We start from the raw sequence: 26177 nt of genomic DNA, 5'->3' as shown, positions 1-26177 counted from the left end.
TATCATAGTGTCTGGGCCCTAATAATAATAAGTAGAAGAAGAAAATATTTTTTTTAATTATTATTATTAACCATACTGTGCAAAAGTCTTGTCACCCCTCATGTCTTGTCCACCCCTCTATTTTGCATCCAGAGTCAGATTTGCATTGTAAATGTTATCTTGAGGAATAGTTCTACAATCTTCCCTAAGGACTTTTTTTGTGCCTGACAAGTTTCAGAGGCACACAGTGACCCATTAAGCATTCAGGCATAAAAAAAAATGGATTAAAATTTTTTTAATTCATTTATTAATAATATAATACATATTAGTATAATGTGACGCTTAAGGCTGAGTGGTTGGAACAGACGAGAGGGGAAATGTGGTTGCTGCTGAAGTTGCTACATAAACAACCTATTTTTCAATGGAATATTTAGGCCCAGTTTGTCCTACTGTACAAAAATATATTTTTTTATTTCCTTAATTTAATCTTCATGATTTAATTAAATTTAATTTAATATAAAGACATGAGGGGAAGCTCAAGACTTTTGCACCATTACAGTCCCATCAGTCTAACATTAAACTTTCATAGGTCTGTCACAACAATAATAATAATAATAATAATAATAATAATAATAATAATAATAATAATGTACAACTGTTACTGCTAACATAAACAACAAACTAAACAAATTATATGTAATAGTAAATAAATACTACGCTGTTGTTCTATTTACTTTTTGTGTCCTACGTCATCAGTTCCTGTGCACTGCACTCTGGCGTGCGCGTGTGTCCTGCTTTCCCGTGCACTCTACAGGAAGCTGCTCGCTCAGTGACATGGCTGCCGCTGCAGATAAAAAGGGGGAATTACAAAAAGAATTGGTTTGTGCTATTTGCCTGGATTATTTTGATGATCCAGTCATTTTAAAATGCGGTCACAACTTCTGCCGCATGTGCATTTTAATGCACTGGGAGGAAAACGGAGGAGACGACATCGGCTACCAGTGTCCCGAGTGCCGGATGGTGGGTTTTGTTTTCATGTCCTTCGCACAGGACTGGGAGTTAAATGAGCGTTTGCGCTAATTCTCCGCCTGGCTAAGTCACTAAGCTAACGGTAACAAACTGTGACGTAAAAGGGAACTTTAACCATCCTTATTAAGGTTACTGTTCCATCAGTGCACCTCAGCAAAGCTGAAAAATACCTGTCATTTATATTTATCACAGGTTTATAGCATTTTAAAAAAAAATTATATATGTCATATGTCATATTTATTACAGGTCTATAGTATTTTTTCATTGTTATATATTATATACTGTATGTCATATATTTATTACAGCTCCATAGCATTTGTTTATAGCCTAGCCTTCTTACTAGGCTGCATTTCTGCTACTGTACATAAACAACACATAGAGAATCAGCTATCTTTAGCTAACTTACTGGACAATTAGCTGTTGCTGCAAATGCTGCTAATGTGATGTCTCTAAAAGCTGCACGTGGACTGTTTTAGTGATTTGGCAATTACACACAACTCAACATCCGTCTATCCATTCATCTTATAACCTCTTCAATTGAATGATGGTCTGTAGAGGCGAAAGGTGATCATTGTATTTATTCCCATTCCAACACTCATGTGCATTTACACACTACGGGCAATTTGGGAACACCAGGACGCCTAGCCTGCATGTGGTTGGACTGTGGGAGGAAACCCACCACGCACAGGGAGGACATACGAACTTCACAGACCCAAGGTGGCAATCGAACTCTTGGAGGTGCAAGGCGATAGTATTCCCCACTAAAAAGCTACTTGACATGAAAACATTTACCATGCAATTTCACAACAGAATTTTCAACATAATTTTTTTTAACACAACCCTGTTTCATCCAATGACATTTTAATGTCTTTTAACAAAGAACACAAGAAATAAAACCCATCTTTTTCTGACTTGAGACGCATAGTGGAATTATTTCGCCATTATATTTTTTAGAGCTCAGTACTATAAAATCAAACAGCAGTGAGTATCCTCAAAGCTATTCCAATGAAATTATTGTGAATAAAAATGATTCTCATGTGCATGGACTGTTTTGGGAAGAACAGATCTACTTGGTATCAAAATGTGGGAACCAGCCACAGCAGCAGAAAGTGAGTCATAAGTGCAGAAATTCCAAGAAGAGATTCAAGATGCATCATGCTAGTCCAACGGCAGAGAGAAGCCACAGCAGTAGATGTGTCAGGATCAGTAGGCATCCTCTTTGGCATCATAGGAGACAGTAAAGCAGTCACCCAGTCATTTAGTGATTTAGAGTTCTAATCCCGACAACACCACAGCCAACTAAGCCTGGGAGCCAAGAATGCAAAATTGGCTCGGGGGTTTAGGAAGGAGGATGGGCCTGCTCTCTTTTCCATGTCAGTCACAGTCAGACTAGTGAATCATGGGCATCTATGGGCTTTCACATGGCAACTGATGACTGCCTTGTGGCACAATATGAGCAGCAGTTCAAAATCTTGCAGATGATGCATAATCTTTCCTTAAAACTTATTCTAAAAACTATGATTGTTTGACATCAATCACTCTAAAAACATCAAAATGCCTCACGCAGAAGAAATCTGAATTGTCTGCTCATATATGTATTAATCTAGCAGTGTTTCTTTCACAGGTGTTTGGAAAAATGAGCTTCACGAAGAACTATCTGGTGAAGAACCTGGTGGATAAACTGAGTGAGTTTGATTGTCTAAAGACGTGCAAACCTCCAGCACCAGCCAAACCGGCTAAAACAGATGGGAAATGTGAGAGGCACCATGAGGAGCTAAAACTCTACTGCCACACAGACAGGAAGCCCATCTGCGTGGTGTGCAGAGAGTCGAGAGATCACAGGTAAAGAGCGTTAAGCTGTACAGTAGTTTTATTTTTAAAACCAGATTTGGTTCTGCTTCTGACTCTGGTCACATTTGGCTGAATGATGAACAAAGCTCAGTGTCAGTCTAGGATGGGAGTGAGAGAGGGAGAACATAGAGGGTGACTTAGAAAAAGAGGGGACGGGGAAAGCAGTGAAACTAAAAGCAATGCAGCATTTGGCTTTCTGATTGTCTTTACATCAGGTATGCAAGAAGGATTTTTTAAAATTTGTACTGGTTTAGTATCATGGAAATATCTCCACTGATGGGTAGATTATTAATTTAATATAGCTAATTACCATAACAATAGCATAAATAATTGAAGCCAGGGTGCATGACTGCAGAATAACTACAGTTTCCCCAATACTAATGTTCTTTGAAAGAAAGCTCTAGTAGTCATACAGCGTATTTTCAAGCAGCAGAACTATATTGTGAGATAAAGCTAATTTTCATCTACCTGTAAAATTTGATTATAATAAAATTCTTACAGGTTTGGATTTTACACAGTGCATGTTTTTAATGGTGTTTGCATTATATCATGATATATTAAATGGCTTTTAGACTCCATGATGTTGCTCCTGTACCTGAGGTTGTTGAGGACATGAAGGTAAGCTGTCACACCAGACATTGTGTGTCGGTTTCTAATGATAATGATTAGTAATCATGGTAATAGTTCTGACTGGTCCATTTCTTTATTTTGTACACAGGGAGGCCTAAAGCTGAGGCTCATCAAACTGAACTGGCAAAAGTCCATGTGTGGCCGAGTTAAAGCCACGGATGAGCAAGCCAGAGCAGATGTAAAAGTATGTAATAAGTAATCATGCAGTAATCATGGTTTTTGAAATTTTGCATGTTCTCCTCGAGTCCGTGTTGGTTTTCTTCGAGTTCTCCAGTTTCCTCTCACTGTCCAAAAACATGCACGTAGGCTGATTGTACATGTGTGTGGAGAAGTGTGTGAATTTGCCCTGCAATTGAATGGCAGCTCGTCTGTTGGGAATTCTCCCATTTTACAAACAGTGTTATATCTACAGTGAGAAAAAATAAGGATTTAGGCACCTACTTCCAGTGCTTTATGTCCATTTGCAGTGTACATTTTACACACAGACCATCTTTAGACTTTTACTTGTAAATAAGAACAAGACAGCATAGATACATAATCATGGAAACATACAGTATGTTTATAGAGAAATTTGAAACAGGAAAAAGTACTTAGTATGGTGGCGGAAATCAATCAGTTGGCTAATGCCATCTGTTAGGGCCATGTTTCATTCTTGTAATTTGTTGTTGTGTTTATTTCATTTCAATTTATTAGTCTGTTAGTTAAGCATTAAAAAATGCTTAGAAAAAAGAGGTAGCAGCTTTGCAACCGGCATAAAACAGGTTGGTGAAAATCATTAAGACATAACTAATGCACTACTACTCTTTACTGTAGTCATCAGTGCCTTCACTAAACTTTGTGTGAAAGATCATACCCTAGATGAATGCTACCAGTTTAACGACAAGACATATAAGGACAAATTGGACTTTTTGAAAAGGAATGGATTCTGCTTTGGATGTTTAGTAAAAGGACACTTAAGCAAAGACTGCACAAAGAAAATTACATGTCAGTTGTGCTCAAAGAAACATCCTCGAATGCTACACATTGCAGCAAAAGAGTTTTAAGTTAAGCCTTTATTTGTCACATATACATTACAGCACAGTGAAATTCCTTCTTCGCATATCCCAGCGTAACTGGGGTCAGAGCGCAGGGTCAGCCATGATACAGCGCCCCTGGAGCAGTTAGGGTTAAGGGCCTTGCTCAAGGGCCCAACAGTGGCAACCTGGTGGAGCTGGGGATCGAACCGCCAATCTTCCGATCAGTAACTCAGTGCCTTAACCCTCTGAGCTACTTGTACCTGTTAAAATAAAGTACAAGAAAAGTAATAAGACAGTTGAAGTGTATGCCTTTATGGACCCAGGTAGTTCTGCTACTTTTTGTACTGAGTCATTAGCAAGGCGATTAAACGTACAAGGTAAAAAAAATTGACATCATGTTAAGCACCATGAACGCGAGGAAACAAGTAGAAAGTTACGTGCTTACTGACTTAGAGGTTAGTGGGCTGGAAGAAAACACCTTTGTTGAACTCCCCAAAGTGCTCACACAAAAGAGCATCCCAGTCTCAGTGAAAAACATTCCACAACAGCACGACATTGATAAGTGGCCATACCTTAGCGAAGTTGCCTCAGATTAATGCTAGAGTTAAAATTCTCATAGGTAACAAAGAGCATAGGCTCCTAGAACCATGCAAGTAATTAACAGTAGGCACAATGGGCCATATGCAGTAAAGACCGCTCATGGATGGACCATAAACGGACCTCTTCGAGAGTCGGTCGAGGAAGGCACGTGTGACAATAAGCAAGTGAGCGTTGTAGTCAACAGAGTTTTCATCGAAAGTGTAAAACAAATGCTGATACAACAGTACAACCATGATTTTCCTGAACGGAATTGTGATGACAAAGCTGAGTTGTCACAAGAGTACTATCAGGTTAGAGTTCCGGAAAAAAGGCACAGATTTGTTGCGTTTCCTATGGTGGCCGAATGGAGATGTGAGTCAGGACTTGGTTGAGTATAAAATGGTCGTTCATTTATTTGGTGCAAAATCATCTCCAAGTGTAGCTAACTTTGCCCTTAGGAAAACAGCAGAAGAAAACCGCAGCAATGCATCTGCTGAGGCAGTTAACACAGTACTTAAAAACTTCCATGTAGACGACTGCTTGAAGTCTGTTTCTAGTCATAATCAAGCAGTTGCGTTATATAACAATCTCACCAACCTTTGTGCAAGTGGAGGGTTTCACCTTACCAAGTGGGCAAGTAATAGTCGTACATTACTTAGAGTGAAAGAATCAAAGACATGAGGGACTTAGATCTGAGTAAAGACGTACTCCCTGTTGAGAGAGCTCTAGGGGTGCTGTGGTGTATCAATTCAGACACGCTCAAGTTCAAGATTAGTTTAAAAGAGCGGCCTGTGACTAGAAGAGGAATCTTGTCAGTCACCAGTTCAATTTATGACCCCTTAGGCTTCCTCGCTCCAGTCATACTGCCAGCTAAGATCTTAATGCAGCAGTTGTGTAAAGAAACACTCGCTTAGGATGATGACGTTCCAGAACAGTTTTAAAAAAGATGGAAGGCCTGGCTACACGAGTTGCATAAAGTGTCTGAGTTTAGTGTAGCAAGACACGTAAAACCAGTTGAATTTGTAGTTAAAACTACAGCACAACTTCACCACTTTTCAGGTGCAAGTGAAATGGGATATGGAGTTGTCTCATACATTAAGTTAGTAAATGCTGATGGACTCACACACTGTGCATTCATGATGGGGAATTCTCGCGTAGCGCCCTTGAAACAAACCACCATCCGCCAAATGGAATTGACTGCGGCAGTGGTTGCTGTGAACAACAACCAAATGTTGAAAGGTCAACGGGAAATAGAATTGCTGGACTCTATGTTTTGGACCGACAGTACAACTGTCTTGAGATACATTGACAATGAAAAACTCCGTTTTAAAATCTTCGTTGCTAACAGAATTGCCATTATTCGAAAGTCAACCAAGCCACAGCAGTGGAGGTATGTCAACACTTCAAAAAACCCAACTGACGCTGCATCCACCAATAATGAACAGATGAACCAATAACAGAAAACCATAACTCTCTTAACAATTTAGGACTTAACAAGAGCAGAAAACTCTTAAAGTTATTAAGTTCGTTCAAAACCAAAAATTCAAAGACAAAATTTCCATGTTACAAAAGGGTAATGCATCCGTAAAAAGAAATAGTTGTCTCTCCAAACTAGATCCAGTACTGCAGGATGGAGTGCTTAGAGTTGGAGGACGTCTTGGTAGGTCTGCAATGCCTGAGCATGTAAAACACCCAGTCATTATACCCAAAGACTCACACATTACAACTTTAATCTTAAGAGACATTCACGAACAGGTCGGACATTGTGGAGGGAATTATATGCTTTCTAAATTGCGACAGAAACACTGGATTCCGACTGCAAATTCCCTTGTGAGAAAATTTCTGTCCAGTTGTGTGACATGTAGAAAGATCAGAGCAAAGACTAGCAAACAAAAAATGTCAGATTTGCCACGTTATAGAATAACATCAGATCACCCACCGTTCACTAATGTAGGGGTAGACTATTTTGGACCCTTCGAGGTCAAACAAGGTAGAAGTAATGTTAAAAGATATGGTGTATTGTTTACTTGTCTGACAACAAGAGCCGTGCACATTGAAGTTGCGCAGTCTTTAGATACAGACTCCTGCTTTAATGCTATTCGATGCTTCATGTGCAGAAGAGGCCAGGTGTCAGTTATGAGAAGTGATAATGGAACAAACTTCATAGGTGCTGAGACTGAATTGCGTAAAGCTATCCAACAGTGGAATCAGTCAAAAATTGAAGGCGTCCTCATGCAAAAGGGGATACAATGGATATTTAATCGGATCACGAAAGTGTTCCCTGATAAAAACGGACTTGTAAGACGTGTGCTGGTCAAAACTAAAACCAGTACACTGGAAAGACCCATCGATAAGCTGTGCCTCATATGTAAAATGGACTGTTAATTACCTTATAAAGTAGTTATGTTCCCTTTATTTGGTACGCAGCGATATGAATACCTTGAGTTAAACTGTAAACGAAATGTTTAAAATGTTAAAGTTAATTTTGTGGCCCTATTGTAAAAAAAAAAAAAAAAAAAAAATGTGTGTAATTGTCAGTCTCCCTGCCTGTCAATTAAGAGCTGGAAATGTAAGGGCCATGTTTCATTCTTGTAATTTGTTGTTGTGTTTATTCCATTTCAATTTATTATTTAAGCATTAAGCATTAAGTCTGTTAGTTGAGCATTAAGTCCATTAAGTGTATTAGTTTAAGCATTTAGTATTATACTCGTAAGTTGTATTGCGACATCATTTCATAAGTTGTTCTGTGACATCATCCCACAGTTATGTAGCTGCATGTCTATCACGTACGTTAGTTGTTCAGTTGCTGTTAAGACACGGAAGGATACAGAAAGGTTTGGAGTACACAAGCTTTTGACCGTGAGCAACGTGAGACTGTAAGCTAAAAGTTACATTAAAATAAGTGGTTGTAACTGTAATCTACTGAAGCTACAGAACACAGCAAACGACTTGTCATGACTACAGTGGATTTATGCAAGAAACTGTACCAACCGTTGTACTTTGATGTTAAAAATAAAACAAGAGACAAAGTATTCAACGGACGTCTGAAGTCGTGAGTGACACTGTGTAACAAGAAAGACACACGTCAGAACTTGTGAATAACATGCACCTACACCATCTCGTGGTGAATCATGGCATTGGCGTTGGCAGCGGCAGCATCATACTATGGAGCTGCTTTCCAACAGCAAGGACAGCAGATGTTTTTATTTTTTTCACATAATTTCCCAAACCTAAGTGTAAAGTTTCAGTCTTTACCTCTTAAAACTCATGTAAATCCTCCTGTAAGTTATAATTTAGATTAATACTGTCTATAACTATTATACTAATACTCTAATTTTAATATTGTCACACCTAAATTAGTTCAATAGATCTAGTCTTATATAGCAGACGTATTTTGTTCATTTCCTCACAGCTAAAGAAGCAGGCTCTGAAGGAGAAGATCGAGGATGATGTGGGAGCACTGGTGCAGTTCCTGCTGGATGAGAAGGACAGATTGTTGGAGAGGTTGGAGTCTGAGGAAGCAGCTACTATAGCACTGATAGATGAGAATCTTAAAATGGTGGAAATTGAAGCAGCTAAAGTGGACAAGTCCATTGCTGAAATTCAGAACCAGCTCAGTGAGGTAGCAAACTTTGAGGTATGTCTCGTGTTTTTATACCTGCATGCATGATGTTTTATGTAGTTTTTAATTCCTTACGTTTCGGTGCTTTTGGATGTCTTTTTCAGAGCATCAGCAAAGCATATTTAAGGTATGTAGACAACTGTATGTTGAAACAAAGTTGCAGTTTAGGTTTATTATTGTATTTCATTATTTATTATTATTGCGCTGTTGTCTTCTTGATTTGTAGCCCAAGTCACGTTAACCTCACAGTACAGGCAGTGAACTGTCCGCCTGATTTCACCGAGTTCACGGGACCATTTCAGCTCATCTTGTGGAAGAAGATGATGCATGTGTTACACACAAGTAAGTAGGGATGGGAATCACCAGGGGCCGCCTGATACGATATAACGATACCTAGGTTCCGATTTGATTTGTATTGCGATTTTGTCAGTGTCACTATTTTAATAAATATCCCACTTAAATCCCAATTTTAATCCCAATTAAAAATAAATATCCCACACGGGACATTGTGCGTGTCTGCCAACATGCGAATGGTTTAAAGACACCTAGAGGATTATACAGGAACTGGAACATTTTATCACATTAAATTCAAACAAATAATTTTTCAAAAACAATTTTGGAGTCAATGACACAGAAGAATGGCGATTGAATTTTTGTTGTTTTTCCTCTCTAAAAGTAAGTAAAGAGCACTGCTCTTCAATCATTGCCTAATATTTATCAAATGAGTTCAGAAACACCAGAACACACCTGTTCAGTTTTATTTAAAAATCCTGTCCAACAAAAACAGGTTATGTTTTTGAAAAACATTCAAATTAAAAATATTAAAATTAAAAAATATATAAATATAATATTATAATATATATTAAAAAATATTATTTATTTTTTATATAAAAATATTTAAAACATTAAAATTAAAAATATGCACTGAATCTAAATACAGAACATGAAATCAAACATTGACTCATCACTATGACCATTTGTAATTTCATTCCAAAATGTTGCATGTTTGAAGTTCAGTACAGTACAACAGCCAAACTAATTTTAGTCACTCGGGCTTGTAACTGTAAAAGTGTCTTTATCAACGTAATTTTTGAGCATTACGTCTGATAAAGCAGTCAAAATGTTTTTTATTTACTTTCTTATTACTTATATAAAAGTCATCATTACGGCTTAACCAGTTGCACAGCATCAGGACTGAAGAACTATTCGTATCCTCAATACTCCTGAAAAGACAAACAGCTCAGCCTGGCTCTAGATTATATATTTTGTACATTTTTCAGTCACAGGACCAGGTGCAAAAAGAGAGAAAGAGAGAGAGAGAGAGAGAGAGACGGTGGAAGGACTGTTGATTGCTTCTATTGTTCCTCATAAACAATAACAGGAACTCGTTTTATGGACAGTCAATTGTTTTAAATGTATTAATGCATTGTTTTTTATTAAATTTAAATCGAACCATTATATAGCTTTCCAAAAGTGTGATACGTTATTTAGTATTAAATTAAAAATACAAGAGTAAAACACTGACCCATGCTGTTACATAAAAATAATCTACCTCACCCTGTATTTGTAAAATCATAATCATAAACTAATTTCAAAAAGAAATCCATGAAATTTGAATTATAATAAATAAATGTAAGACCACATCTTGTACTATACTCTCATTAATGTCCCCTAGTTAGGATTTCCACTATTTAAAGGGGTCTGCTCTGTCATTTAAAGAAAATATAAAGGTTAAGTAATGTACATCATCCTCTGCCCTTCAGTGCCACAGAACCTGACATTGGATCTGGACACAGCACACCCGTCTTTGGCCATTAGTGACTTCGACACAAAGGTGGAGGAAGGCCGAGCGCGTTCGCATGAACCCGACTTGCCTCGTCGCTTCACACGCTTCTTTGGTGTGCTGGCTACCGCGCAGTACTCCAGTGGCCAACACTACTGGGAGGTAGACGTGAGGGACAAGGGAGTCTGGTACCTGGGTGTGACAACAGCACGCAGCAACCGAAAGGGCTTCGTTAGTCTGTCTCCATCTGCTGGTTACTGGAGCCTGAGCCTACACGATCGCCTTTACGCTAACGAAGAGGACGCACGCGTGCCTGTGGCTGATTACTGGAGCTCTCCACGTGTCGGTGTCTTCCTTGACTATGAGCGTGGCCACGTGGCTTTCTATGATGCCGTGACCATGAAGCGTGTCTACAGCTTTGCGGCGTACTTTGACGAGCCTGTTTCTCCCTTCTTCAGTCCTGGCAAGAACGACCCAGGCAGCCGCTTGCAGATCTGCCACTATTACTAAGAAGAGACTCCCCGTGTATTTTACTTTTTGGATTGGGAAGTGCATTGCAGGTAAATCTTCCTGCAGATTTTCCCTCTACTACCAATAAGGGCGTGGGGGAAAAAATGTGATTGGAGAGAAACTGGTACTTTGTATTGTAAGAACGAAGCTCGTGCCACTGAGAGGAAGGCAGAAAGAAAACAGCATTCATTGTATTTGCGATCATTCCTAGGCAATCTTCTCTCAGGAGGTAAGCTGCCATAGTGCGGCTCAGACTTAGAGCTTCTTCATGATCTGTTCTTGCAAATTCGGGAGAGTAATTGTACTCGGTCCAATCTGAACAAGTCTGTTTTTATTACTCTTGGATTATGATGTAGCCCTGTTGACATTCAGGTCGAGATGCGCTGCAGGTTTTAAAGCAAATATCAATATGAGCTGCTTTTAAATATCTCATTTCATCTGTGTTTTGTGTCCCCTTTGAATGTGAGCTTTTAAGCAAAGGAATTTAGATCAGTAGGTTTTAAAAGTAGTTCACTGTGAGCATACAAAGGAGCTCTAGATGTTTTTTTTATTATTATTTATATATATAATTTGTATTAATTTCACATTTCTATTGAAATGAGCCATTATACTTAAATCCCCATCCAAGGTTATAAGTTTGCACAGGCTGCTATGCAAGTTTAAGACTTTCCATGATAACCAATAATAGCAGTGTGTTGAAAAAAGTGAGTAAAGCTTCATATCCATATAATAACTTTTAATTTAAATCACATAAGTGCATTGGACATCCTGCACATTCTATTCTGAATCTCAACATAAAGAAAAATGTGCTAAATGAATTATTAGTTTGATGTAAGTGAAGAAAAACAAATATTAGCCTGTTCAAAAAAATTGCAGTGTCATCAATTATCTTTACAAAGTGATGAATTTACTGTTTAAACAAAAATGCTTGAAGTTTAATCTTTTTTGTGCATCTCTGAACTAATATTTAGTTGTATAACCTTGGTTTCTAAGAACTGCTTCACATCTGTGACAATTGCACTACACGCCACAATTCCTCTCCATTTTTTGTTTTTGCCTCAGAAACAGCATTTTAATGTCAGCCCACAAGTCTTACGGTCTGGGGATTGGGCTGCCACTCCATAACGTTAATCTGGAACCGAGATGCTGCTCACTTACTGGTGTGTTTGGGGTCGTTGCCTTGTTGAAACACCCATTTTAAGGGCATTTTCTTTCGGGCATAAGGAAACATAACCTTTTTAAGTATTCTGATGTACTTAAATTGATCCATGATCCCTGAAATGTGATAAATAGGCCCAACACCATAGTATGAGAAGCATCCCCATATCATGATACTTGTGCTTCACAGTGTACTGTGGCTTGAATTCAGTGTTTGGGGGTCGCCTGACAAACTGTCTGCGACTTCTAGACCCAAAAAGAATAATCTTGCTTTCATCAGTCCACAAAATATTGCACCATTTCTCTTCTTGCTGATAGCTTGGCTTCACATAGCCGTCTTCTAATAGTAACAGTACTAACAGGTAACTTTAGATGTTCTTTGAGTCAATTTTGTTATTCTTCGATCCATTCGAATGGTAGTTTTCCGTTTACTTCCACGTCTTTCTGGTTTTGATCCCCATTTTAAAGCTTAAAAATGATTTGATATCATTTTAGCATCTTTTTCTGCACTTCTTTGTATGTTTTCCCATCTCTAATCAACTTTTAAATCAAAGTACGCTGTTCTTCTGAACATTGTCTGGACAACCCATTTTACTCTGATTTTCAGAGAGAAATGCACAGGATGACCTTTTCTGCATTAATCCTTAAATAAGGGGAACTTGTTTGACACCTGTTTTTCACAGAATAATTTACCTCTCTAATTAAACTCCACATTGCTATTTTTTTAACGGACTAATATTTGTTTTTTTTTTTCCTTTGCAATCAACTAGTAATCCATTTAGCACATTTTTCTTCATTTTTCTTTATGAATTTATGTTGTGATTCAGAATAGAATGTGCAGGATGTCCAATGCATTTATGTGATTTAAATTAAAAGTTATTATATGGATATAGAGCTTTTCTCACTTTTTTCAACACACTGCTATTATTTTGAACACCACTGTAAGCTTGGGAGTTTGATCCTATGTTTGATTCCTCAAAAGTTGTCATAGTTGAGGGATCTAACATAGCTCGTGTAATCCAAAAAAAAAAAAAAATTAAACAGAACCAGCTCATCTAGGCGAGCTACAGGGGGGAAATTCGTATTTTCGTCCCCGCTAAAAGATTTTGTTTCTGTAGTGAGTTAATAGCTAATAGTATCTGTAGTACCTTCATGTGTTTCAAATGTTTCTTCAATGTTCTAAACTTCAAATGTTTAGAACATGACTAGACCTAAAGTAAGAAAAAGTGCAGATCAGTAAGAAACTGTTAAACCCAGGCTTCACATCCAGGTCAGCTTCAGGAAGGTACACCATTGGTACAAATCTATTTTTTCTTGCTTTCTGTTTTCTATTATCCTTTTATATTTATTACTGTAAACGATGTATTTTAGTATTTATATAGTTCTCATTAGAAATTGAAACTGAACGTTTGCATTTTATCTGTTTTATCCTTTTCTCAAAACTTTAAGTTGTTTTTTTTCCCCTTCAATCTCATTGTATCTGTTTTTGTGATTTGTATTTAAAGCACAGCAGACAAGCAGAAAGAAAAGCAAGTGGGTAGATGGCGCTATTGCTATAGCTATTTTTGTTTTTAATGAAAGTGTTTGTGTCTAACTGCTTGTAATTCAGCCTTTGTCTGAAGGTGTCTCCCTACAGTTACACATGTGTAATAAATGTATGTTATATATCTGCGTTTAAAGTCATTCTTTTTACATGTAAAAAGTGTACACAAAATTAAAAATAATAATTATCAATCAAATTCTATGAAACATCAATAAAATTGTCATTAGATTTAAGTTATTTACTAATAGTCTAGTTTTGGTGTTGGTCAAAGTTGGATTTAAATTTAATTGACAGAACAGTTAAACAAGCCAATCATTATAAAAACACAAACAATTAGATTTTGATATGATTTTTACCACTTTAATGAACAAACAGCAGACCCCTGGGTTAGCCCTCTATCTGAGAGCCATGTTTTTACTGAAACAAGCTCTAGCATTGAGTTAAAAAGTAACACTTGTTTTGGTACACGTGTGTGTGAGAGAGAGGGAGAACGTGGTTCTGAGACAGAGACACACAGGTTTTATTTAAACCTATGTAAGATTTAAATAACTTTATATTTATAATATTTTTAATTACACACTGTTAAAATGGATTTGTGAAGACATCTCGTGCTGTAGAAGACTTTTTAATTACTGAATGGTTTGTAATTAATAATGGGTTCTAGTTAATTTTCTGGAAGGAGTTAGTGATTATCAGTCAGTGCTGTGTCTGTGTGGGTCTTGGGTGTCTCAGAGACGAGGTTCAGCTAAATTTGCTCTTTAAATTCTTAGCTAACAGAATAATAGAAGACAGAAACTGACTATGGATCAGTCCTGTTACTCAAACTGGTCCCGAATTCTAGAATTATTGTGCATAAATTCTAACTAAACTATCAGATATTAGAATAATGCTACAATGCATAGAAGCCGTTCCCATAATGCATTGCAAGCATGCACGGGCTTTAGCGCTGAGAGCAAGCTGATTTACACGTGTGCAGTAGATCATAAAATGAAGGTTAAAACTTGGCTACATATCAGCAGTGTGTTTAGCACCCTCCTGTGTGATGGGTTAAACGGAGCCAAGTATGAGGGTGTAACAAAGTCCTAAAATGTGCTTGAACTTAGAAATTAATATAAGAATTAAAATAATTTCTTACACAAGTGTTCAGGATGCACACAGGTTTGGGGACCTGCGAAAAGGAATTGAATGACTTTGAAGTCACACAAAAAGTGCAGAGCCGCCACCGAACCACTGCTCTGAGACGAGTGTCAGAAATACTCCTATGTTCATTTACAGTTATTAAATGTAACAAAATTCTTTTTTTTAATGGAAAAGTTGCAACATGCACAACTCTCCTGGGATTTAACAGCAGTCCAGAAACAGGTAAACTGGATCATTAAGCAACAGCTACACACAAAATGCTCTCACACGACACTGCTTTAAACTCACACACACTCGCTATAACTGTAATAAGTGTAAGTGATAGGAATAATTAACTTCCATTATAGCCTGAACAGGACCTTATACCTCAAGACAAATGGATGAGGCTCTCAAAAGCTAAGAGTGGGCGGGGAAAAGACATTATTGAAAGCTTTGGCTGGTGAGAATTCTGTGGAGCTCATCCAAAAACAATAAAATCAAAAAACAAATCTGTACAAATCAGCAAAAGAAAAAAAATAATTAAATACTGATAAAAATGACGACCTTTACACTGACACAGTAAGCACAATGACGCTGTATGAATTGAAACAATTATTTACAAAGGTACTCTGTATATGGGACACAATATGTCCAACCACATCGCAGTGTGATTAACATTTATCTAAACCTTTCTCTCATATTTCCCCCCTTTGTCACCAAGGGTTACTTTTTTTTAGGACTACTCTAAACAAAAAGTAGTATCATGAAATGAAATAGAAAAATAAATCTGATCCTTTTAGCCGCTGCACCTCACTGTACACACGTTCCACAGAGAAGACACTTGTTTACTCTGAGCACTACGTCTGTACAGCTAAAGCATCGGAGCGGACGAGGACATTAATCAGGGGGTGATGAGAAACTAGAGTTATGGTACATGTACAGATTACATATAGTCTATCATATATACACACATATGCATATTTACAGACACTTGTTTATGCGCATAAATACAATACACACAGATTAAACATCCACAAATGATGTTCGCACTCAAAGACAAACAGGATAAGTGTGTACCCAGAGACATGGAAAGTAAAGCTGTCAGAGGTTCTAGTCATAGTTTCATTTCAGATCTAAGAAACTAGCAAATCATGATTAAGGTTAAGACACTTGATTTAAAAATAGTTGTGTTTTCTTTGAAGCCTGTATTTATGAAGCATAATACGTTTATAATAATAACAGATCTTTACCAAATATTTGTAATTTGGTAATAGTGTAATTACCAAAATGCTCTCAATTATTGTAATTACTCATAATTGTAATTACTTACCATTAATTCCGTAATAACAGGCAGATTAAGTATACAAATTTATTAATTGAATCAATTGCTGAGATCTGTGGTTTGTATTTAAAAAAATTAAAATACAATTAATGAATATGAACTGCAGAATTTTCTAAATTCAGCTGGAGAACCGTGTACGTGCTTATGTACAGGTTCTGTAATTAAGTAAAATATTTGCATGTTAGCATGAAATTAATTATAGATCTTTTATTTTATTATAGATTCTTATATTTAAGGATTTTTTTTATGTCTGTTGTTAAAATCATAGCACTAGCTTTATGAATACATGCTTTAGAGAAAGTGCTGTACACAAAATCTTCTCAATTTTACCAATTTAATATCTTGAAGTGAATTATTGTACAAAATGTGCTTGTCATATCACTCCCCAACATCCACTCTAAACAATCATAAGGTCTAGATCACAATTATAAACAGTAAAAAAAAAAAAAAAAAAAAAAAAAAAAGTATGCTTTGGAGCACTGCACTGTAAGAGAAAAATGCTCTTATGCTTTCTGCTCATCCTCTTTAGTTTGGTTAAGGGGTCTGATCTAAGCGGAACGTGCAAAAAGGTCGGAGAGAGAAAGCAGGAGAGCCAGAGCACTACTGTAAGTAGCGATACACTTTAAAACAGTGGTTCCCAGAGTCTGCAACAACCACGTGACCTTCAGATGTGAGCGCCAAACCTTGCGGCCCATACAGCGGGTCTGCGCTCGTGTTGATGTAGGACAGGAAAGAGCCCGAGCTGTCAAATACCTGGGAAAAGAAAGAACATGTACCTTGAGAAACTGGATCTTCTTTAGCTGTGATTTACCCTGGCATTTTAACAAGCTTGGTAGTACTGGGGCTTAACCCTATAATCCTTCTAATGAATAGTCCAACATCTTAGCCAGTGAGCTATTATTACTATTAGTACTATTTCTACACAACATTTTACATTTACATTTAGGCATTTGGCAGACGCTCTTATCCAGAGCGAGTTACATTTATTTATTTTTTATCTTATTATACATCTGAGCAGTTGAGGGTTAAGGGCCTTGCTCAAGGGCCCAACAGTGGCAACTTGGTGGTTGTGGGGTTTAAACCTGGGATCTTCCGAACCGCAGTCCAATGCCTTAACCACTGAGATACTCCTGGCCCACAACATTTTGTTGAACATTCTTTTGTTTTGATTACCACATTCACTGTAGCATCATTTTGATCAATAATGTCCAGAGTTGCATTAATTTGTCTCCAAGATCTTGCATTGATAACGGGAGAGTCAGACCACTGCAAGCACTCTCAATGTTACTTGTGGCCAATCAATCTGCAAATTATGTTTCATGTTTCCTGAACCACTCTTTTACAATTTGAGCCTAATGAAGCTAGGTATTATCATTTTGGAATAATGTCTGTACCATTAGGGAACAAAATAAATCCACTGATGAAACAAAAAACTAGTCATTCAGTATATTTAGGTCAGCTGACTCCATCTTACTGCCACATACACACACCTGACCAACTGAAGCAGCCACGGATCAAAACACTGCCCCCAAAAACTGCCAAAAATTCTTGGCTACAAAAGGGATCCCCTGCAGGAAAAGTGTAGGTATCACCAAGTTAGGGTTAGATAGTCAGCACTGCAGTACTTATCCAATTAAAGAGTATTAATTATTTGCCCACTTAACTCCAAACGGTGACTTCTGTTGGCCAGGCAATGTATTCATCTGCCAATTTAGACGACAACACCTTGAATGCATCATTGGTACAAAAGCATGCTTGATTTTTTTTTTTTTTTTAAAGAAAACTAACAGCTACATCTATTTGCCAGATGGGTTCACACAATCAAGTGAGCTGTTATAGTAGTCCTAAAAACATAACCAACAGTATGGTGTGACATTATCCTCGCAGAAATTATAATATTCTTGTCAGTTTATTTCTCAATTACAACAAAAATGTGTGTGTATATATAAAACAACAGTATACTTTTTAGCAAGCCCAGGTTTTATAAAAAAATAAAAAATAACATCACAGTCTGCATTACACTGTAGAGATGCCGACAATGCAACACTATTATGTGCTTTGAAAATCCATTATTTGCATTTGAACAGATGCTTTTAGCCTTGAACTTTCATTCTAGAGCACATCCGCTACATGTTTGTTCAAGGCTTTATTTTCAGATACAACATTTTGAAGCCGACATGCATTCTGTGAGTCATGTGTGAGTGCTGAATGTTATTACCTGTATCCTGCTGTTACCCCAGTCTGCTACAATGATGTTCCCATTTGCATCAACAGCCACTCCTGTCGGGGCATTAAACTGCCCATTTCCTTCACCATGCGAGCCAAATTTATAGAGGAACTCGCCGTCTGCACTAAACACCTGAGCAAAGAGCAGAAATCTAACCACCACGTCCCAGCATAATAACAAATACACTCAACAGCTTCCTAAAACATTTATTACAATGCTAGTGCTGAGTGGGCATCTTCTGGGTAAAAAAACAAACAAACAAAAAAACTTTTAACAAACATAACCTTACAGTACCTTAACCGAGTGGTTGTGGAAGTCTGTTACTATGATTTCATTCTTGTTGTTGATGGCCACAAAGTGTGGACCTGAAGACAGACAAGGAGTAAGACAATAAGACACAAAACATGAGCACTGATGAGGTCAGGTGATCTGACAAGAAAAGTGTCCACCAAGTGATAAGGAATAAGACATTTCCTAAATCAGAAGAGTTAAATCAGTGTAATCACCAGTATGATAAATTCAATTGCTACCTCAAATGCTTCCACATTTTACACTCTAACATACTGGACTATACTACTTTGTGTTGATATGCATATTCATGATTTGCTTCTAATTGAAGCCAGGTACTGTATCAAAAACAAGATGATTTATACTCTGATTTCAATTCTTTCAATTCAGACTTAAGTATTTGGGAATGAACATTAGTCATAACACCACATGACTCATTGTACTCCATACTTACTGAACCCAGGGCCAGATTTACTAAGCTTTTGCTCCTGTGCAAAGTTTGAACCACTTTTTTCTAAAAAGGAATAAGGGACAAAACACAAAGGGTCAGGGGGAAAAGAGACAAAAACAAGCAAGCAGAAGGGCATCTGTCAAAAATATGAGCAAACAAAGTAAGCAAAGTTCATGATGCAGCTAAAGCTTTCTAAATGTTCACACACTAAAGGCAGCAGTATGTCACATCCACATGCACTTTTAGAGAGGGTTAGGAAAACTGGACAATAAGTGATGACAAATAAAGCACAATGAAAGGGGTAAGTTAAGTCAACTTAAGGTGGCAGCAAATGCATAAGCTTTACATGTCCTCTCTATTATACAGTTTGCCAGTCAGAAAAATCCAAAGATAGTCTTTTGAACTGGCACAGGAATATCCTGAATATCCATCTATACACCTATCCATCTGGCCATTAGCAGTATATACCAGGTAACTTAGGGCACACAAGGCTGGGCACACCTATCATAGGGCACAAACACACACGCGACACACACATACTCGTACACAGTGGGCAATTTGGAATACTGTCCACGACTTTGGACAAATGGGAAGAAACCTGAGGAAACCCACAAAGCACAGGGAGAACAAGCAAATTTGCACATACAGGACTGGAAGTAAGATTTGACCCACTGGAGGTGCAGGCAACAGTGCTAATCTGTGCTGTCATATCATGAATATCATGAATTTCTGAATAACAGAGAGGAAGGCAGAACAGAGGCAGATCTACATTCTTTTACACATTGGAACTGAAGCCTGGGTAAATCTGGCCATGAAAATGCTTCCTGTATAAAGTTGTAAGAAAGTTGTAAGAAAGTAAGAGAGAAAGAGAGAGAGAGAGAGAGTGATACTGTAAACACAAACTGTGTCTATGTATCTATCCATGTATTTATTTCTCTTTCAAGATATACAGTACCAGTCAAAAGTTTGGACACATTCAGATTTCTTTTCTACATTCTGGATTCTTAAAACATCTAAGAAATAACCCAGATGGAATTAGGTAATTAATTAACAACAACAGTCAGTTGTTATTTTAAAACACAAAGATCAGCTGTTCTTTGATAAAACCGGTTCTTATGAAGACCAAACCAGGAATGCAAGACCAAAACTCTGCTGCAGAGAAGTTCATTTAGAGTTACCAGCCTAAAAAATAACCAATTAAGTGCAACACAGATTAGAGGCGTTATGAAGGCTTTAAACAGCATAAGTAGCAGACACATCTCAATAGCAACTGTTATTATTGCATATATATAAACTGAGATTATTGCATGTTTTGGACAACTTTAGCAGTAAGAAAACAAACAAAAAAATAAATAAATAAATAAACAGGAAAGACCTTGGAATTAGATGTGTCCAAACTTGCCTGGTAGTGTATATACAATACTGTACATACACATCTACACCACATCTACAGTACATATACATATGTATAAATAGACTGTACAGACAGACAGACAGATCCATTTAAACTATCTATCCATCAAATATAATACTCTCCTGAACAGTTGTGATGTTACAACCTGCACTTGAAATTTTAAGATAGTTCTGAACTATCCAATGTCAGTAACTGAACCACTATTGTTTCTGAACTTCTTCTACACTTGTTTCAAGAGCTTATTGGACTTCATGTTGTTTTCAGCAAACTCTGAGACCTTCCTGAAACTGGTGTATTTATTCTGAGACGTGGGACATGAACTATATACTGTACATGAGGACTCCGTTTATCCATTATGTTTATAACTGCAGCATAAAAATTTATGGGTTTCTCAACAATTACATAAATAATCCATTGCAGGACACACAAGCCTAAAGATACTCACACACTATGGGGAATTTAGAAAAGCCAATCAGCCTAATCTGCATGTTTTTGAACTGTGGGAGAAAACTTAAGTACCCAGAGGAAACCCACCAAGCACATGTACATGTAAACTCCATGCACACAGACCTGTAAATGTTATTAATACCAAATTATTTTTAATCTCATAAAAACTCGGCTGGATTTTTTTATATAGTAAATGTACTTATTTGTACTGTTTTGAATTTTTTTATTACATACTACATTTTTTGTGTAATTTATTTATTTTTTTATTTAGGTCATGGTTAGCTTCACAGTCTGTTGGGGATTTGGTTGGTTATTAGAGAACGATCATCACAGCCCACAGTCATTAAAAAAGGCTGGTGCAAATTTAATTTGTTTGTTTTCATAACTGAATTTACAATAAAAAGTTATGAACAAAAAAATAAATAAAAAGCTGGTGCAAAGTCACACACACACACACACTCACACACACACACACACACAAATGGCAGTTTTAATCATGCTGAGAACTGCATCAACAAACTCTAAAGATTTACATAGCCTGCTCTCTATAAAGATCTTGATCTGCACCCGAGCAATTTATAGAAGTACAGTACCTGCAAACTGTCTGTCCAACGAGCCCCTTGCCCCAAACCTGGTGACCAGTTTCCCATTAGACTGGAAGATGAAGACGCAGCACGCTTTATTATCCACGGCAATGATGTGGCCATTACGATCCACTGCAACGCCCTTTGGCCCCATCAACCTCCCAGCACCGATTTTATTCTGAGCACAAAGACAGTAGGAGGAAAGTCATGCATTGAGAAAACATAGAAAACTGTCTTTCTCAACCTGGGTCATTGTTTATTCTGGCCCTAATTTACTTAGGAAGAAGGTCTGATATGGTCTGTTCCACTGTTCCACTGTTCCAAAAATAACAGATCTTAGAAATGGATACTGTAAGTGTAATTGGTTGCATCAAGAACATTTTGGGATTGAAGTGGAAATGTGTCTATACTTACGTATATAGAGAATATGGGTTAAACCATTTCTATTCTTGCCAGAAATAATGTATCTATTAAAGATATATTAATCCAATGTTCCAGTGATCTTTCCTGCACCAACCCAGCTTGTCCCATGACCAGACTGAGTCAAACATTTGGCTTTAGAAATCAACCCACGACCACCCAAGTTGTCCCTATTGGGCCCTTGAGCAAGGCCCTTAACCCTCAACTGCTCAGACGCATAATGAAGTAAAAATGTAAGTCGCTCTGGATAAGGGCGTCTGCCAAATGCCTAAATGCAAATGTAACCCACACACAGGGTTTAGTGTGCTATTTTTGCTACTCTTGTTTACTTCTTGGCTATGTTTAGACTTGTGATATAGTCATTTGGGACTTTTTCCCTCCCAATGACAGATTAGATAAAAATTAACATTTTAATTTCAAGTTTATTTTTAAGCACAGAGCTCACACTAAAAATTTTTTTTCGTTCATTGTAAATCATATGGTTAGACTGCTGTTCGTGTAGGGTCATGTTTAATGATAAAGCATTTCTTGAGGTGCTCAAAAGACATTTATTTTGATTCTCTCAGCTTCCATACACATTTCCATAATTTTCATTTGATTCTGTAAAACTGCTTTGCAGACAATGACTATTATTAAAATTAACTTTTATTGTTGTATGCTGTATTCCTGCCAGAAATAATGTATCTATTAAAGATATATTAATCCAGTGTCCCAGTGATCTTTCCTGCAGTTACAGTTCTTACCTTAAACTTCCCTTCCGCGGAGAAGATGCTAATCCATCGATTATCATAATCAGCTACTATGATGTCTCCGTTCATGTCTACTGTCACACCTGTTGGTCGCTGCAGTTGCCCTGGTGAACGACCTCGCACTCCAAACCTCAGTTTAAACTGACCGTCATTAGTAAACACCTACACACAGATGTAGGAAATATGGCAGTTAGAACCTAAATACCAAAATATTTTGTGAGCAATTTACAATTTCTTTAAACTCTGCATGTTGTCAACTTTGATAAAGTTTATAATTTAAAATTAACCTTTTTTTATCCATCAAATATGATAACCTATATAATACATATTTTAACTAAACTATTGTTAAATAAAATACAAACCAGAAACTAATTATTTTGTTTGTTTTTGACAAACAGTTATTTAAGTTACTTAAGACTATAGATTAGTGTGAACTCACTGTAGATGCTGCAAAAGTTTAGACATCAATATGACAGCTAAAAGGTTTTGAGATTATTTTCAAATAATTTTATTTTTTAAATCATTTAATTGAGATTATTGAGATTTTTTTTATGTCAAAAGTGGTGAAAAGAAAAATTGTATTTATTTTTATTTTAGCCATTGACCCAAACAGAACATACGGTACACAGCAGGTTATCTAATAGCTCACCTGTATGCACTGGTTGTTGCTGTCTGCCACTACAACTCTGCCACTGCAGGTGGAGATGCCTTGAAGATTGGTGAACTCACCCTTCTCCCGGCCTCTTGTGCCTGTTACACACATCATTAAAAAATATACAGTATCTGTGTCCAAATTATGAATCAATTCTTCACTAACAGAAAATAAAGTAATGACAACATATACAACAAGTGTTCAAGTCAAACCAAGACTTTTGAGTGTGCAGGATAACAGATCAAAGTTATGAGAGTAAAAATGACCTTTATTTCCTTTAGACTGTATAATCCCCAGCTACGGTAATGTACTTATCCCAGCATTTTACTAGTGCTTGGATGCCATTAAGGAAGAAGGTTAACTCGGAATGCCAGAGCCATGATCACTGCCTGCTTCACGTCTAAAACGCTGGTCTCCTATGGACTCCTTTATTGGCCTAAACATGAGGAAATGGGCAGGGGGTGTGGCAAATAACTTCCAGCCACGTTCCAGTAGTGTGCAAGTGGTGTTCATGAATGATTGTGTGTATAGTTCCCATAGTCAGCTGCTTCTCTTCTGCAAGTTGGCAATAACATATTCATTGATTTGCAAAAATCAGAAGTTCAGTTCGCTACTGTAAATGTTCACACGAACGACTGCAGCGGGCTCTGAGCTACCTCAGCCAGGATCCCCGTTCATGGATGGAGAGCATTATTTAAAACCTTCACCCCATTTAAATACTTTACTGTGGGTAAGAGTCTCACCAGGTACTGTGCTTAAAGTCTTTCTTGAAGTTTTACAATCACAAGAAATTTCATTATACAGTAAGTCCCAGTTTGACTTGATTACCCTCATACAAATGTACTTATTGTAAGTATATTGCATAAAGTCGGACAGCTTGAAATAAATAAAGAAACCTTTTATAAAGACTATCCACTGGATCTCAGTGGTCTTACCTACTCTGTAGATAAGTTCATCCTCAATAGGGTTCTCCTTCTTCTTAGTAGTGCTGTACATGCTGGAGGGTCTTCGCACAGCTTTCTGCCTGATGTGTCCTCCACTTCCACTAGGCGACTTTACCCTCCTCTTTACGTCTTCAGGTGACTGAGGCACATCGCTGGGCTTCACGGCACGCAGTCTGAATGGACTCCCTCTAACAGGTTGGCCATATAGCATTAATGAAAATAAATGTTCTCCCTCACTCCTCAGTGTGTAGCCCACTTCATATGTGCCATTTTTATTGTCCACTACCTCAACATCGACTGCTTTGCTTCCTTCTGGTCCTGTGATCTCTGCTTTTAGAAGTGCATTTCCGCTTCGCACCAGTTCTCCATCCTTGTCCTTGGTGGTGACTGTGATAGTGGTGTGCTGGCCGATGACGGCATGCCTCAGGCCCTCCCCGGTGGCCACGCTAGTGTGTCCAACGGCACTAGTGGTGATCAGGACACCCAGGTTTTGGATGGAGCGCCGCAGGCCCTCAGTCTCCAGGCGGCACTGCAGATGGCAGTTCTCATGTGGACGTTCAGGAAAGGTGTGACAAGCCAGAGCACCTGCACGATCCCCCATCTGCTTCTGCACAAGAAGCACTTCAGCAGCACCCCCATGGCACAGCGCCTGTTCTGTAAAGTTGCAGCTGCTCTCGATATGTTCTTTCGCCTGCTGCAATGATGACAGCTGGGACTGCAGTACCTATTACACACATCCCAGAGGCAATAAGGTAAATATGTGTTTCACAAACAGTTTTATATTCATTTTTTAATTTACATTGTTTCAATTATATTAGGTAACGATATTGATACGTTCCATAAACAAACAGAAATGATGAATATGTAGCTAGTTAAGCTATGATACTTTACTACAAAAACATTAACTCAGTTTCATTATAAAAGTTTTGCATATAGCATAACTACACTAAAACAATTATTTTTTCTGATTCATACAGAAACAATAAAACTAACCAATCTTATTTACAGAACAAGTATTGGCAAACATTTAGCCAGCCAACAAAAAGCTGCCATTTCAGAAGGGGCAATCATTGGACTGCATCAAGCAAAGAACATAATTAAGGATATTTTAAAGTATTGGAACTGGGTTAAGAACTCTTAAACAAACTCTTAAATAGTGTTAACTACGTAGAAGAAATGTGGTGCTCTATAGAAGTAATATCAAGAATGGCAATCATGTGAATACTTTAGAAGTTGCACGGTAAACAAAATCAACAGTAAAAAAATAGCTATGTTCAGTAGTGAATGCAAGAGCATTTCCATACACACACAATGTGATGAGAACAAACAGGATTGGGACTCAACCACTGTGTATGGCCATAAGAAAACCACTTGTTTTTAAGGCTAATAAGGAAAAATAAATACTTCTATTTGTTAGGAAACATAAAGATTGAATTATGTTTTAACTATGGAATAAGGTTATGTGGTCTAATAAATTCAGATCAACCCTATTCCAAAGTGATTTGCATGTCAGGGTAAGAAGGGAAGAAGCGATCCACCCATCATGCAAAGCAGCCACAGCTATGACCTGGGTGATCTCACACATAAACTGGCCACAATCTTGTGTGCTGTAATCAAAGCTAAAGATGATTAGATTAAATGTTAGAGTGCATGACGTTTTTTTTTGCCAGCCAGTGTATCTCCATTTTAAAACAAAAAGTAATCGCAAGCTTATTAAGTACATAATACAATATTGCATTATATTCAAACCACCCCCCCCAAAAAAAAAAAAAAAAAAAATTGTGATTTAAAAGATAAATAAAAGTGCAGATTCACTTGTAAATCATCATACTTTAACCAT

At 37.4% G+C, this 26177-nt stretch overlaps 2 protein-coding genes across 5 annotated transcripts in view; one reads left to right on the top strand and one right to left on the bottom strand.

Annotated features, from left to right (window-relative positions):
* Window positions 1-805: 805 nt before the first annotated feature.
* Window positions 806-11734, top strand: trim47 (tripartite motif containing 47). The gene is made up of 8 exons (XM_053515634.1): window positions 806-999; window positions 2633-2850; window positions 3432-3477; window positions 3578-3673; window positions 8497-8721; window positions 8811-8833; window positions 8933-9048; window positions 10470-11734. Exons 1-8 carry the CDS (start codon window positions 814-816, stop codon window positions 10997-10999), a joined length of 1440 nt encoding a protein of 479 aa, XP_053371609.1. The 5' UTR covers window positions 806-813; the 3' UTR covers window positions 11000-11734.
* A 4065-nt stretch (window positions 11735-15799) lies between these two features.
* trim3b (tripartite motif containing 3b) overlaps window positions 15800-26177 on the bottom strand; it is a 29726-nt gene continuing 19348 nt past the window's right edge. For 3 of the 4 annotated variants that reach the window (XM_053516389.1, XM_053516387.1, XM_053516388.1), the window contains exons 6-13: window positions 24329-25061; window positions 23391-23491; window positions 22736-22903; window positions 21582-21750; window positions 19131-19190; window positions 18683-18753; window positions 18380-18520; window positions 15800-16914 (exon numbers count right to left, since the gene is read on the bottom strand). In XM_053516389.1, the coding sequence (XP_053372364.1) occupies window positions 16762-16914; window positions 18380-18520; window positions 18683-18753; window positions 19131-19190; window positions 21582-21750; window positions 22736-22903; window positions 23391-23491; window positions 24329-25061 (1596 nt within the window). In that variant the 3' untranslated portion in view covers window positions 15800-16761. The remainder of the gene's footprint in view (window positions 16915-18379; window positions 18521-18682; window positions 18754-19130; window positions 19191-21581; window positions 21751-22735; window positions 22904-23390; window positions 23492-24328; window positions 25062-26177) is intronic. The other variant, XM_053516390.1, reaches the window with a different exon arrangement.

This window comes from Clarias gariepinus, chromosome 17 (genome assembly GCF_024256425.1).
Source record: "Clarias gariepinus isolate MV-2021 ecotype Netherlands chromosome 17, CGAR_prim_01v2, whole genome shotgun sequence".
Taxonomy (NCBI): domain Eukaryota; kingdom Metazoa; phylum Chordata; class Actinopteri; order Siluriformes; family Clariidae; genus Clarias; species Clarias gariepinus.
Note: the sequence above shows the minus strand (reverse complement) of the source record. Positions and strands in the feature narration are given on the sequence as shown.

Bases quoted from the DNA above. Each gene is read 5' to 3' on its own strand.
- trim47 (XM_053515634.1), top strand. From the start codon at position 814: ATGGCTGCCGCTGCAGATAAAAAGGGGGAATTACAAAAAGAATTGGTT. The intron at 2,851-3,431 runs GTAAAGAGCGTT...AATGGCTTTTAG, and splicing joins AGAGAGTCGAGAGATCACAG to ACTCCATGATGTTGCTCCTG. The intron at 8,834-8,932 runs GTATGTAGACAA...CTTGATTTGTAG, and splicing joins ATCAGCAAAGCATATTTAAG to CCCAAGTCACGTTAACCTCA.